Consider the following 13831-nt stretch of genomic DNA (forward strand, 5'->3'; position numbering starts at 1 on the left):
TAACTTATTTATCTTCGCATGACGGGATAACGACAATCGTTATAACACGAGTGTTCTGTTCCATATACCTCGTGCCCACTCACAAGTAATAAAACATTGGCGTTATTTACCAAATGCGGGTTATATAAATATCGTTAACGTTAAAACGTTTTAGCTGAAGAATCCTTCGATGTGATCAGAGACTCCATGCATGATAATATAAAAGACTTTCAACTCAGAATAAAAATATAAATAAACCAAAACACACTCATACGTTTTGATAACGTGTCCAAAGTTGCTGTTTCTTTTTCCACTTCCATTATATATATAGTACGATCCTGATCGTGATTTAAACAGTTAACAACGGTTTATGGAAGTCGTGAGGATGAGGTTTTATCATTCTTTGAATATCTTTGTTTACTACCAAAAACGAGGAGAAAATAGAATGAAAAGCTGTCCCATCTTCCCCCACCCTCTTATATGAATATCGTGGAACACTATTGTTTGTAACGTTGGATTGACGTTTAAATATCGACTTTGAAGGAGCTTGTATTAATGTGAAGACATTTATTACGCAAAGTGAATCATTAGGTGGGAAAATATAATGTTAGCATTGATTTGTAAGTAGGATTCAAGATATCGTTTGCCTCTTATCTAATTACTTATATTGAATATTGTGTCTCGCTTGCCAGGTGTCTTGTTAGATATTTATATGGCCGTTAAAAAGCTGGGTAAAATATTTTAACTTTGGCGATCTGTAAGTACTTGTGGGAATAATGAGGAAATATTCGGTGATTTTCGTTTTGTTATTTTTCAATCTTGCTGTTAAGTCGTATTTTGTTTCATTGCTAAATAATGGTAAGTCGTGTTTGAGTTTTTGATTAATAAAACAGTATAGGATGAGGAGATGAGATACCTTTTCATTCTATTTTCTTGTTCAATTTGGTAGTAAACAAAGAACGTTCAAAGAATTATAAAACCGTATCCTCACGACTTCCATTGACCGTTGTGAATTGTTTAAAACACGATCAGGATAGTTGGATATTATGTGCTAAGGGTGTCTCACCTTCGAGACTGCTATCGCTGTGAGCGTAGGTGTCTTTGGGAAAATCACTTTACAACAACAATTTGACAACTATATCAGTAATTCGTAAATGGGCACGATGTGTAGAAAGCAGGACACCCGTGTTCCCCATAAAATAAGTTACATTCATTCATATACAGGCAATAATCAAATGAATTTACAATGGGATCTAAACTACACCACCTCCAGTATCAACATGACTATTGAAGTGAGAAACATTATGTTGGGGGGTTCATATTCGTTTGGGTTTGGTTTCTCTGATGACGAGAATATGGGAGATGGTGACCTCATTGTTGTTCGTGTAACAAGAACCAGCGTGGCGATTAAAGTAAGAAATAGAAACGTTCAATTTTTGTATGGTTTACTATTTAAAAAAAACAGCACCCACAAAGTTACATACGTAGTAACTTGTAAGCGGGCACGAGATGTATAAAACAGAACACTCGTGTTATAACGACTGTCGTTGCCCCGCCATGCGAAGATAAATAAGTTTCGTACATCGAAGTTAATTTAAACAACCTTTCATGTAGGATTGTTGGCTTTATACTAATGGTAAGGTCGTTGAAGATTCGAAACATAGCTACAAGTTACTTGGATACCAATATAGTAATGGCGTTTGGAACATCAAGGTTGAAAGAAAGTTTCAAACATGCGATGGAGAAGATTATCAACTCGATAACGGGACAACCAATGTGTTCGTGGTGTTTCCTATACCAAATAATTGTGAGTGTTTATTGGAAACCTTGCTAATTCTTTTTCCTTCGTTTTTTTAAATAAGTTTAATCTTCGCTATCGTGTTCAAAATATAATCCTAATTTTTAGGTATTTTTTCAAGTATTCAGATTACAAACTAACCGCTGTTACCTTTGCATTCTAGGTATTTTATCTATCAACGGCAACGGATGCAATTTATCCGAAGCCACAAAAACATTGACGCGTGTTCAATTACTGAAGGCGGATTATAGAGACATACCACTGGAACCCAATCACAAATCTTTCAGTATAATCGCCCCCAACATAACAATACCAACATCTCAAACGTCGTATGTTTGTTCGATACAAAAGTTACCTAAGTTTCGAACCAAAGTCCACGCCATCGGGTTTGAAAGCGTGATCGCCAACCCAGGATTGGTTCATCATATTGAGGTAAGGGCTAATTTTGAGAGAATGATTTTGAAATGACGTCTGCGCAATTTAAATATTTTTTGTGTATTTTTTTTAAATATTTTTTTCTCTAAAAATGATTGAAATACATTTTCGTAATAAACAAAGCTTTGGCCACCTACTGCTAAAAGACGTCAAATGTACCTCTGATAAAATTATTTTAGGCCTTTTGAATACTTCAATTCCATAAATCTTCGCTTAATACATAGGTTTTTATGTGCGATGCAAACGACAAATATATTCCACAATACGTTGGTTTATGCGATGGGAGGGAGGTGACTGATGCAATGAAACGTTGCAGTCATGTGGTGGCCGCATGGGCGTTTGGGGCAGACGTAAGATAATTATAATGGTTGGGAAGATGGGACACCTTTTCGTTCTATTTTCTCAACTTACTCAGTATAGTGAACAAAGAACATTCAAAGAATTATAAAACCGTATCCTCACAACTCCCATAGACCGCTGTTAATCGTTTGAAACACGATCTGAGAATTTGGATAGCACGTGTCCTATCTTCCCCACAGTAGGTAATTTATTTTAAATTTATTCAAAGGAATGCGTTAATCTTACCGGTTTTCGGGCATATACGCTTATTATATTAAGTTTAAACCGAATAACATGAGAGCAAAAGTCACTGCAGGAGCTGAAACATAACATCTTCCAGAGGATAAAGCAATCCATCTTATTTCACAGCCTTTCTATTATCCCAAAGAAGCAGGAATGGCGTTCGGGGTGAAGACGGCAAGTTCATACGTTAGATTGGAGGTTCATTACAACAACCCAATGCATATTAGAGGACTTGTCGATGGTTCGGGGATTCGGTTTCACTTCTCAGAGAACCTTCGACCGCATGATCTTGGAATAATGGAAGTTGGTGTCATATATTCTCCCAACATGGCGATTCCACCAGGACAGAAGTCTTTTAAATGGAGTGGTGAATGCCCAGGCAGTTGCACACAAGCAGTAAGTCAATCGTGATGGTGTTAAGATGCCATTGCATCGGCTGGTATAGACATTATCAAGGAGTTAGAGTTTAATAAATCCTAAAGGTGTTTACGAATGAGTATAGAAGAAGAAGTTCAAGGCTCGATGCTGCTACCTTTGTAGGTGTGTGTATATGTGGACAAGACATCCAACGGCAATTGCTCCAACCCAGTGGTCTCTAATGGGTTGTCCAAATTATCAGTTATACAAGTTACATACGTGATAATACTTAAGCGGGCACGAGGTGTATGAAACAGAACACCCGTGTTATAACGACTGTCGTTTCCCCGCCATGTGAGGATAAATAAGTTACATATGTGGTAACTCGTAAGCTGGCACGAGGTGTATAAAACAGAACACCCGTGTTATAACGACTGTCGTTGCCCCGCCATGTGAGGATAAATAAGTTACATATGTGGTAACTCGTAAGCTGGCACGAGGTGTATAAAACAGAACACCCGTGTTATAACGACTGTCGTTGCCCCGCCATGTGAGGATAAATAAGTTACATATGTGGTAACTCGTAAGCTGGCACGAGGTGTATAAAACAGAACACCCGTGTTATAACGACTGTCGTTGCCCCGCCATGTGAGGATAAATAAGTTACATATGTGGTAACTCGTAAGCGGGCACGAGGTGTATGAAACAGAACACCCGTGTTATAACGACTGTCGTTGCCCCGCCATGTGAGGATAAATAAGTTACATATGTGGTAACTCGTAAGCGGGCACGAGGTGTATGAAACAGAACACCCGTGTTATAACGACTGTCGTTGCCCCGCCATGTGAGGATAAATAAGTTACATATGTGGTAACTCGTAAGCTGGCACGAGGTGTATAAAACAGAACACCCGTGTTATAACGACTGTGGTTGCCCCACCATGCGAGGATAAATAAGTTACATTTATTTATTCCTTCATTTACAGGCAATTCCTGCCAACGGCATCAATATATTCGGAGCTGAACTGCACGCGCATCTAACTGGAAGGAAAGCAGAAACCACCTTGCACCGCACAGATGGTACCACACACGTAATAACACGGGATAATCATTATTCAACGTGGTTTGAGGAGATACGTCATGTGTCACCTGTAGTTAAGTTGTTACCGGTAAGTTGGGACGTGGGTATATCATTTAAATAACGCTTGTGAAAGTTATATAGAGCTGTTTAAAAACGTTTTATAACATGGGTTTTTTGAACAGTGTATTTAATTGTGCTAAAAAAACAAAAAAATCTAGAAATATCAAAATAATAACTATCCACAAAGTTACATATGAGGTAACTCGTAAGCGGGCACGAGTTGTATGAAACAGAACACCCGTGTTATGGCGACTTTCGTTGCCCCACCATGCGAGGATAAATAAGTTACATACATGGTAACTCATAAGCTGGCACGAGGTTTTGAAACAGAACACCTGTGTTATAACGACTATAGTTTCCCTGCCATTCAACGACAAATAAGTTACGTTTATTTATTCATATTTTCCAGGGTGATTCCCTAATAACTACGTGCACATTTAACACCGAAAATAGAAGCAATATAACATTGGGTGGGCTGGGTTTACACGAAGAGATGTGCGTCGATTATATTTATTATTACCCTGCTACCAATCTTGAAGTTTGTAAAAGTTCCATCTCAAGTCAAGCGTTGGAAATGTATTTCAAATTAATTAAACTGTGAGTGATGTTTATATAGCAGTGTGGGGGAAGATGGGACACCTTAAGCACATATTATTCAAATATCCTGATCGTGTTTTAAACAATTAACAACGGTCCACGGGAGTCGTGAGGATACGGTTTTATAATTCTTCAAATGTTATTTGTTTACTACCAAATGGAACGAGAAAATAGAGTTGATGTCCCATCTTCCCTCACCATAGTTTACTTATGGAAACTTAATTACCCTTGAACCCTTTTTTCCCTATAATAGCAGAAGACACCGAAAATAGATTTTTATTTAATTTATTCAACGAAAAGAAGAAAATTAATGCCTGTCACTAAATTCACATAACAGTAAAAATATTTTTCCCGTTTTTTTTTTCTGAAACAAATTAAGAGACAAATTGAGGAAAAATGTTTTAAACAACCACGCCGCCTGGAACTATAGCAACCACTCATTTGGGTAACCCCCTTTATAACAATATTAAAAACAGGTCGTTGGGGATTCCCCGCCCCCGTAATTCCCGCCCTCTTCACCATGAATATGACGTCATAAAGTGGGGAAACTCGGCTGTTCGTTCTCTTCGTCAGCTCTATCGTTTCGCTCCAATGCAGGTCAATTGTCTGAGGAGTAATGGTGAGAGCTACCCCGGTCGTTGGGACAACATTACACCAGCAACACATTTCCCCAGAGCAATGGAACCGCAATGTTATGCTAATAATAAACCATGAGGGCGCATAGGTGACGCTGCAGATTTCCGTGTATTTGTGAGTACAAGTTACAGCAATAAATTAAACAACAATTTATCATAAATAAAAACTTATAGCGTGCTCTAAAACAAGCAACAGCCAGTGAAGTTATAGTTTTAAAAGAAGCATGTCTATTTACAAGTTGGATCATGCGAAATATTCGAAGGTTTCTACCGATGTAAAGTCACACACGTCTTTTACAGAAACAACCAACCGAAATCTCAATATCTCTGTAATTGTTATGTCTATCAAGCAACTTTATGGTGCGTTTAATAGGCTTGCTGTAGTAACCGCGTATCTTCGCGTTTGTTTGCGGGTTGCGGCAATTTCGATTCGAACAAATAACCAGGAAAAGTTGGTCAGTGACAAAGTTAGGTGTTGGACATCGAAGGACTTTGCCGGGCGCCGTTTCCCATCCCTCCCAGTTGGTTACAAGTTCACACCTATGTACGACAGACGTTTGTAAGTGTGGGGTAAGATGGTTCACCAACACGTAGCATTGTGGGGTTAGTTGGGACGACAATTCAGAATAAAACATATAGACCATCTTACCTTAACCTACTATATTGAACATATGTTACATACGTTGTAGTATAACATGCAACCAACGTATTCCTATGATACCAGTTGTATATCTACTGTTTTGTTTCTAATATTTTTCTGGTTGTTTTAATTAATTTTTACCAACGTATTCGAGGATATTACTAAATATTATGCTACGATTCACTTAAGATTAGAAGTTTACTTTGGTAATAGTTCAAGACTCACCTCGGTGTGGGGAAAGCTTGGGTTAGTATTTGTGACATTAATATGACGTACACGCTGACCACGGCGAAGATAAAAGTAGAGGTTCGGGTGGAACGACCAACTTTGAATACCTGAAACAATAATGATGTTTGCACCTTCAGTAGCTTGCCACACCGTGGGATCTCGGGCTTCATAAATATATAACATACATTCGAATCTTAAATGTAATCAAACACACTAAAATATATCCAATACACAGAATAATATTAAAGATATAATGGCTCAAGATACATGGGCGAATAATATTACAACCCTGTATAATAAACTTTCAATAAATCTTAATTGCAATTAAAACGAACTAAACCAAATCACATATAAAAAGTATTAACAACAGTTGATATCGTAATGTAACTTACGCCGTACATTCGAACCTCAAATCTTTAGATCAGCGCTTACTATAATGGCTTACATGAACGGCGTGACTTGCTTTGAAAAGCGTTGTGGAAATCCTCGCTTAATAAGGGGCCATCTGCATGCAGGGAAAACCCGACACAAGACATGAGATTTCCACGTTTGCAGAATCACGATAAGAAACCCCTGCATTCTTAAAACGCGTCGCTCCAACTTTTATGGCTTTTTTTGCCGATTTTTTTATGGCAAAGAAAACCTTGGCTGTAATTAATAGTTTCCTAAAAAGTTTAAATCCTGAAATAAATGAAACTATTTTTAATCCTGAAGTAAAGTTTCGTTCTGTATATATGTAGATTATTTCGTAGCGTTCTAAATATACATAACCAGTAGCCTACAATATCCAATAATAATAATTCCAAATATTTTCTGCATTTCTAACTTTATATTATTTGCAACTTTTGAGCATTCCTATATAAATTAAAACATAAATAGGTCACATATACGTTTCGTTTCACTTGCCTTTTGGAACTGTGGTAAAAAAGGTTTGTCACGTAGGCTATACACCAATGCATGAAGGACCCATAACCCACGATCGCCCGTTACATTTGAGTAGTTGTTAAACATGCGTGTCGAGCCATACCAGCATACAGAACTATTATTATTCCCTGTGTTATACGGAGCGGAGAAAACGAAAGCTACGCAAAGGCCATACAGCCTAATGTTTGCCACTATTTTACGTGTTTTGATAGTAAACACAACTTGAAAGTTACCTTTAAATTTTCATGTTAGAAAATACGTTTAAATTCTCCGTTTGGAAAGTAAACATCAACCTGAATTTAAACTTTAAGCAGAGACTTGTGGTTGATGTCCCGAAAGCAGAACTTTCTACGTGACCTCGCGTCAATTTTATAAATGTACTTTTGAATAAACACAATTTTCGTTACACCGCATTTAAATTTGGAAACTTTGTGTGGAACTACCGTAGTGACCGAAAGCAGTTTCACACGATTGCACGTTATGCTGATGTCACTTTCGATTAAATTTACCCCAAACTTCCTGTTGCTAAAAACTGGTAATTTTACAGCGCTAGTACTGACGGAAAATGAACGTTTCAAATTTTCCCAGCGCAAGCAAATGAAAGCAGCGAATGGAGTAAATGTTTGTAATTTTACAGAAAAACTTCCCATAGAAAAATACAAATATTGAAAGAAAACAACGGCACGAAGCATTGCTAATCATTTATTGTTTCACGCCATACCAACTGTATAGTAAGGTAGGGGAAAGATGGGACACGTTTTCATTCTATTTTCTCGTCCCATTTGGTAGTAAACAAAGAAAATTCAAAAAATTATAAAACCGTATCTTCACGACTCCCATAAAACGTTGTTAATTGTTTAAAACTCGATTAAGATGTTTCGATATTAGGTCCTAAATGTGTCCCATCTTCCCTCACCCTACTATATACATGTACAGTGGGGTGGGGTAAGATGGGTCGCGTTTTCAGTCTCTTTTATTGACCCATTTGGTAGTAAACAAAGAACATTTTTAGAATTACCGTATCCTCACTACTCTAAAAAGCCTTGTTAATTGTTTAAAACACGAAACATGGGTTTATGTGCTGTTCCATCTTACCCCACAGTAATATATCTGGTTTGCCCCAGTTTAGCCCATAAGCTACGAAACTTGGGTTAAACTTTCCGTTGCTGGTATATCATGTTACGTGTACTTGGGTGCCAAGACTATATATGTTAAACATGCGAATATTACGATTCGGTTGGTTTTAGTTTTAAGTTTATTAGAAAAAAAGATTAAAACGAAATGTTTCACGTATAAGTTAATATGCACCTCCGTACCAAGCGTTGAGTGTGTAAAGCCACACGCCCACAGTAATGTCACAGCTTATGTTAAAACGATAAAACAACGATGAGAAGGGAAGTAACCAAATAAAAGCGTGGCTGCTCACCCCAACATACAAAAACCGCACAATGAATTTTTAACTTTGTGTTTAATGTGGACAAAATGAGGTGGCGATAAATCATGTCTGTAAACCAACACAGTGATTTTATTTTGTATTGTAAATAAAGAACCGGAAGTTTATGGCAAATGCGAGCATATAGTGACACAATTTTCCGGCAGCTGTAACATAAATGCTTAATTGCGGGTGTGATAGTTTTAGCAACAATTTGTTGAGTTCACCAGATATGTATCGTCTTTCTGTTGCATTGGTAACTGTGCTATATGCGGGTGGCTGCTTGTCTGTATCTAAGCCAGGGGTTCTTGTAACGCTGAATGAGCAAGCTCAAATAGTAATATTAAATTTAACAAACGGGGCAAGAACAGGGGTTGGAGCAAGCAACATGAATTTACTAAAATGGGATGCCAACCTTGCAATGCAGGCAGTGGATATGAATAGATTTTGTAATTCCTTCGTTTCTGACATCCCGGGGCTCGGTAGTGTTCGCGTGAGTGTTATGCAACTGAGCCCTCAAGGTTTCCGTAATTCCTTGGAACCGATCCTTTCAATGAACGGGTATGATTACGCTAGTAATTTGTGTCCCATGTCTCTTGTGATTTGTACTCATTACAAAAACCTGGTAAAAGCTGAATCCACAAAGATCGGTTGTACATCAATTCTGTGTGGGGCAACACTTCAAATACTTTGTATGTTGGCTCCGAACCAAAATAAAGCGATTCGGCCATATTCACTTGGTACTCCGTGTTCTATGTGCCAAGCCGATCGTAATGGTTGTGAGAATGGACTTTGTAATGTCTTATCACAACAAACGATGAACCAAACGACCACGACCCCCCAAAGGATGAACCAAACGACCACGACCCCTCAAAGGATGACCCAAACGACCACGACCCCCCAAAGGATGACCCAAACGACCACGACTCCCCAAAGGATGACCCAAACGACCACGACCCCCCAAAGGATGACCCAAACGACCACGACCCCTCAAAGGATGACCCAAACGACCACGACTCCCCAAAGGATGACCCAAACGACCACGACCCCCCAAAGGATGACCCAAACGACCACGACCCCCCAAAGGATGACCCAAACGACCACGACTCCCCAAAGGATGACCCAAACGACCACGACCCCCCAAAGGATGACCCAAACGACCACGACCCCTCAAAGGATGACCCAAACGACCACGACTCCCCAAAGGATGACCCAAACGACCACGACCCCCCAAAGGATGACCCAAACGACCACGACCCCTCAAAGGATGACCCAAACGACCACGACCCCTCAAAGGATGACCCAAACGACCACGACTCCCCAAAGGATGACCCAAACGACCACGACCCCCCAAAGGATGACCCAAACGACCACGACCCCCAAAGGATGACCCAAACGACCACGACCCCTCAAAGGATGACCCAAACGACCACCACTCCCCAAAGGATGACCCAAACGACCACGACCCCTCAAAGGATGACCCAAACGACCACGACTCCCCAAAGGATGACCCAAATGACCACGACCCCCCAAAGGATGACCCAAACGACCACGACCCCCAAAGGATGACCCAAACGACCACGACCCCCCAAAAGATGACCCAAACGACCACGACCCCCCAAATAAACACCCACCGTACCACGACTAACTCTGCCGCTGCGCCATCTCTTTACTTGCGCCTTGCATTGATGCCGTTGGTTCTGTTACTTATTGCATATAATTCCTGTTAAAACGATGTTCGTATGTTTTATGCTATAGGGCCCACACCTTGCCTTCTGGTGTATGTGGGTTTTATTATTGTTCATATGTAATGCCCTCTTACTGCTGCTGCATTTTTTAACCATGGCTGAAGATATTAAGTAAATACAATATTTAAATAAAACTGCATTCATTACAATGCTATACAGTCCTATTACTCGGTTAAGATTAGATCTCCTTATTAATAATTGCTAATGAAAAACATGGGCCTTAAAATGGCATCGATTATTTCCTAATGTCACTACTAACCATTATTTACACGCTTTGGATTAGAACAGCCATTCTGTGCGATAATGTATTAAAACTCGTGGTTATTTTGTCGGTGATGCAACTAATTCACAATATATGTCTACGTAGTCGCACGTTGTGTAGAATTCCGTGGAAGTGTTTTAGCACTGCTACAGAATTTAAGGTGTGCCAATTACCCAAAGCCACAGCCCAGCTATCATGTATTAAATACTCTGAGGACGTACGAGCCCGAAATTTAAATAATAAAGCTTGCGATGAAAAACATCTTGCTGGATTAAATTCCGCCACCAATTTACAGTTTAATCAGAAAAATAAAGAACACAATGTTCTAAAGACACCATTGTTATACGCATCATTATCTAAGTGGTATTTAACATGTAAGTAGCCTGGTTTGTTTGCTATGCAAATTCTGCCATAGCATTGTTTGGGTTCAACAGCCATGTATTTAACTGTAGGCACGAGGTGTATTAAACAGAACACCCGTGTTATAAGGACTGTCGTTTTCCAGGCCATGCGAGAATAAATAAGTCACATATACATTGTAACTTGTGTGCGAGCACGAGGTGTATGCAACAGAACCTCCATGTTTGTTCCACTCATGAATAAGTTTTCTTAACCTTTACTCCCCAGGGTTTGTAGTAATGACCACCGACGCCGGATTCTGTCTCGCCCCCGTCACATTCGATCATTCAACTTTCTTCTTCGTGACGATCGGCACCGCATTGTGTTCATGTGCCGCAAACACCTTGAACCAGGTTCTAATATTTATATTATTAAATTTTTTCCCACACACCTTACAATTAAGTTTAAATTTAACGACAACTAATTGAAATCAATGTATATAAATTAATTTATATTGTATTGTGGGTTTAGTGACCACGTTTTTATTTTCAATTTTTTTTAACTAGTTTTACCCGTGGCATGTTTTAAGTTTTGTTGCTAATTTCCTTCTATTTGTTGTTTTTTTTAAAAATATCACAAAGTTGCCAACCTAATATCAATGTTCAAATGTTGTCCATTCATAGATTGCTGAAGTTCCGTACGATGCGCAAATGGACCGAACAAAAGGCAGGCCGCTCGTCAAGGCGGTCATATCACCAATGCATGCATTTTTATTCTCAGTGTTTAGTGGAACAACTGGAGCTTTGTGTTTATATTATGGTATGTTTAAATTCTTATTTAACTAAATTTAAATGGGGCGAATCAACCATACAGTTTTATGTAATGCATTTTTTATTATGTCTGATAATCTGGACAACCGATAAGGGACCACTGGGTTGAAGCAGTTGCCGTTAACTTTCTTTTTCGAGAATACATAAGAATGTAAAATTAACCTTTAAACCTGAATACTGGCTAAACACACCAGGCATGTGCTACAGTAACAACGTTGTGAAGCGTCGTTTTTAAGTGTTTATATTATAGCTTTAACTTTTTAATATATATTTCACTAATATAGTAATGTTGATAACATATATAGCTTTAAATTTACAACTAATATATTTCACAAACACCCAGGTACAAACACTGTGACCACAATCCTTGGCGTGTCGAACATATTACTTTACGCTGGGATCTACACCTCGCTTAAACGTAAGCATTGGTCCAACACATGGGTTGGAGCTGTGGTTGGGGCGATACCTCCTGTGATGGGATGGACAGCAGCTACTGGAAGTCTTGATGCAGGTAAGGATATCAACAATGCTGTAGCACAGCGGGCCGCACGCCTGCATGTAACCCATTAGATACGGCGCGTACGGGTGTGAGGCTTGACGCTGATGTTCTGTGAGCAAAACTTTACCGTCATAACCTGATAATGTTAAAAAACTTGAAACCTTAAAACAAAAATCTTGTACTAAAAGTAAAAAGGGGGTTGGAGGGTTTATTTATATTTATGTTTGTTTATCTTTATATAAGAGAAGTTTGGCACAAAATAAGGGCAAGTTATATATGTGTTGGATTTTAACTCTTAATTAATTGAAAAACTTTAAATGCTATTAACACCTCTTATCATTACATTGAAACAATGTTGCTGTAAAAATAAAAACACTAAGATTAATTATTTCTTTTATTTCAGGAGCCTTGATATTTTCGGGGATATTATACGCGTGGCAATTCCCTCATTTCTACGCTCTTGCATGGCGGAGAAGAGGCGACTACGCACGTGGATCGTATCACATGCTTCCACTATCACATCCTGTTGCAACTAAATATGTTGTGGTGAGCCACAGCGCTTTACTATGGGCGTTATGCATGGCTGCTCCATTAACGGGGGTGACCAGTCTTGGTTTCGTTGGTTTGTCGATTCCTTTGAACTTTTGGCTCATGTTGAAATCTATTAAGTTTTACAGGTTTGTCTATTTGTATACTTGTGTAGTAGGTTGGGGTAAGATGATGCTTATTACATTAATGTTTTATTTATTTTTTCAGGCAAACGAACAGCAATTCAGCGCATCACTTGTACAAATGTAGCCTTTATTATATTCTTCTCATATCTTTAGCATTAATAGTCGATCGAAAAGTTCTTACCAAATTAAGCTTAGAAAAATACGACAATATTTTACTTGCTTAAGAGTTACTTTTTATTAAACGTGAACTCCAAACTGAAGATGTTTAAATTACATAACTTTGATTCTGTGCTTTTTTATTTTCATGTAAGTTTTAAAATTCCAAATGTTCCTTTGTCAATATTTGCTGTAACATTTCAAAGAACTTCTATTTATTGTGTGTGGTTCTCTTCGTGCAGCATTCAATGCAAAATATAACATTTGGGACTGTAATGAATTAATCTAACTTATTTATCCTCGCATGGCGGGGCTACGACAGTCGTTATAACACGGGTGTTCTGTTTCATACACCTCGTGTGACTGGGCAATAACCACCGCCACTATAGTTCGGCGTCATGGCCTATACTCTAATTCAGAGAACATCGGTTCGAGGCTTGGCACTGCTACATTATTGTGGGCGTATGTGTGCTTGGGCAAAACACTAAACGGCAATTGCTCCAACCCAGTGGTCATTAATCAGTTTCCTGTCGATCTTACAAATCAAAATGTTTCAGTGAGACTGTGATCGAATGG

The 13831-nt window shown here is 38.8% G+C and overlaps 3 protein-coding genes across 3 annotated transcripts; 2 read left to right on the forward strand and 1 right to left on the reverse strand.

Moving 5' to 3' along the window:
* The first annotated feature begins 679 nt into the window (after positions 1-679).
* LOC149730429 (dopamine beta-hydroxylase-like) lies at positions 680-5690 on the forward strand. Its single transcript, XM_089886012.1, has 9 exons — positions 680-837; positions 1204-1391; positions 1594-1786; positions 1941-2209; positions 2437-2562; positions 2921-3190; positions 4137-4319; positions 4701-4888; positions 5365-5690. The coding sequence occupies exons 1-9, from the start codon at positions 756-758 to the stop codon at positions 5600-5602; spliced, it is 1737 nt and encodes a 578-aa protein (XP_089742138.1). The 5' UTR covers positions 680-755; the 3' UTR covers positions 5603-5690.
* On the reverse strand, positions 5614-7307 carry LOC149730430 (uncharacterized). The gene is made up of 3 exons (XM_089886060.1): positions 6784-7307; positions 6389-6498; positions 5614-6063 (listed from the first exon to the last, which is right to left on the reverse strand). The coding sequence occupies exons 1-3, from the start codon at positions 6790-6792 to the stop codon at positions 5805-5807; spliced, it is 378 nt and encodes a 125-aa protein (XP_089742186.1). The 5' UTR covers positions 6793-7307; the 3' UTR covers positions 5614-5804.
* A 3433-nt stretch (positions 7308-10740) lies between these two features.
* On the forward strand, positions 10741-13531 carry LOC149730431 (protoheme IX farnesyltransferase, mitochondrial-like). The gene is made up of 6 exons (XM_089886031.1): positions 10741-11131; positions 11385-11509; positions 11780-11915; positions 12270-12437; positions 12829-13102; positions 13182-13531. The coding sequence occupies exons 1-6, from the start codon at positions 10741-10743 to the stop codon at positions 13321-13323; spliced, it is 1236 nt and encodes a 411-aa protein (XP_089742157.1). The 3' UTR covers positions 13324-13531.
* The last annotated feature ends 300 nt before the right edge of the window (positions 13532-13831 follow it).

The sequence above is a fragment of the Ciona robusta genome, chromosome 10 (assembly GCF_009617815.1).
Source record: "Ciona robusta chromosome 10, ASM961781v2".
Classification (NCBI taxonomy): domain Eukaryota; kingdom Metazoa; phylum Chordata; class Ascidiacea; order Phlebobranchia; family Cionidae; genus Ciona; species Ciona robusta.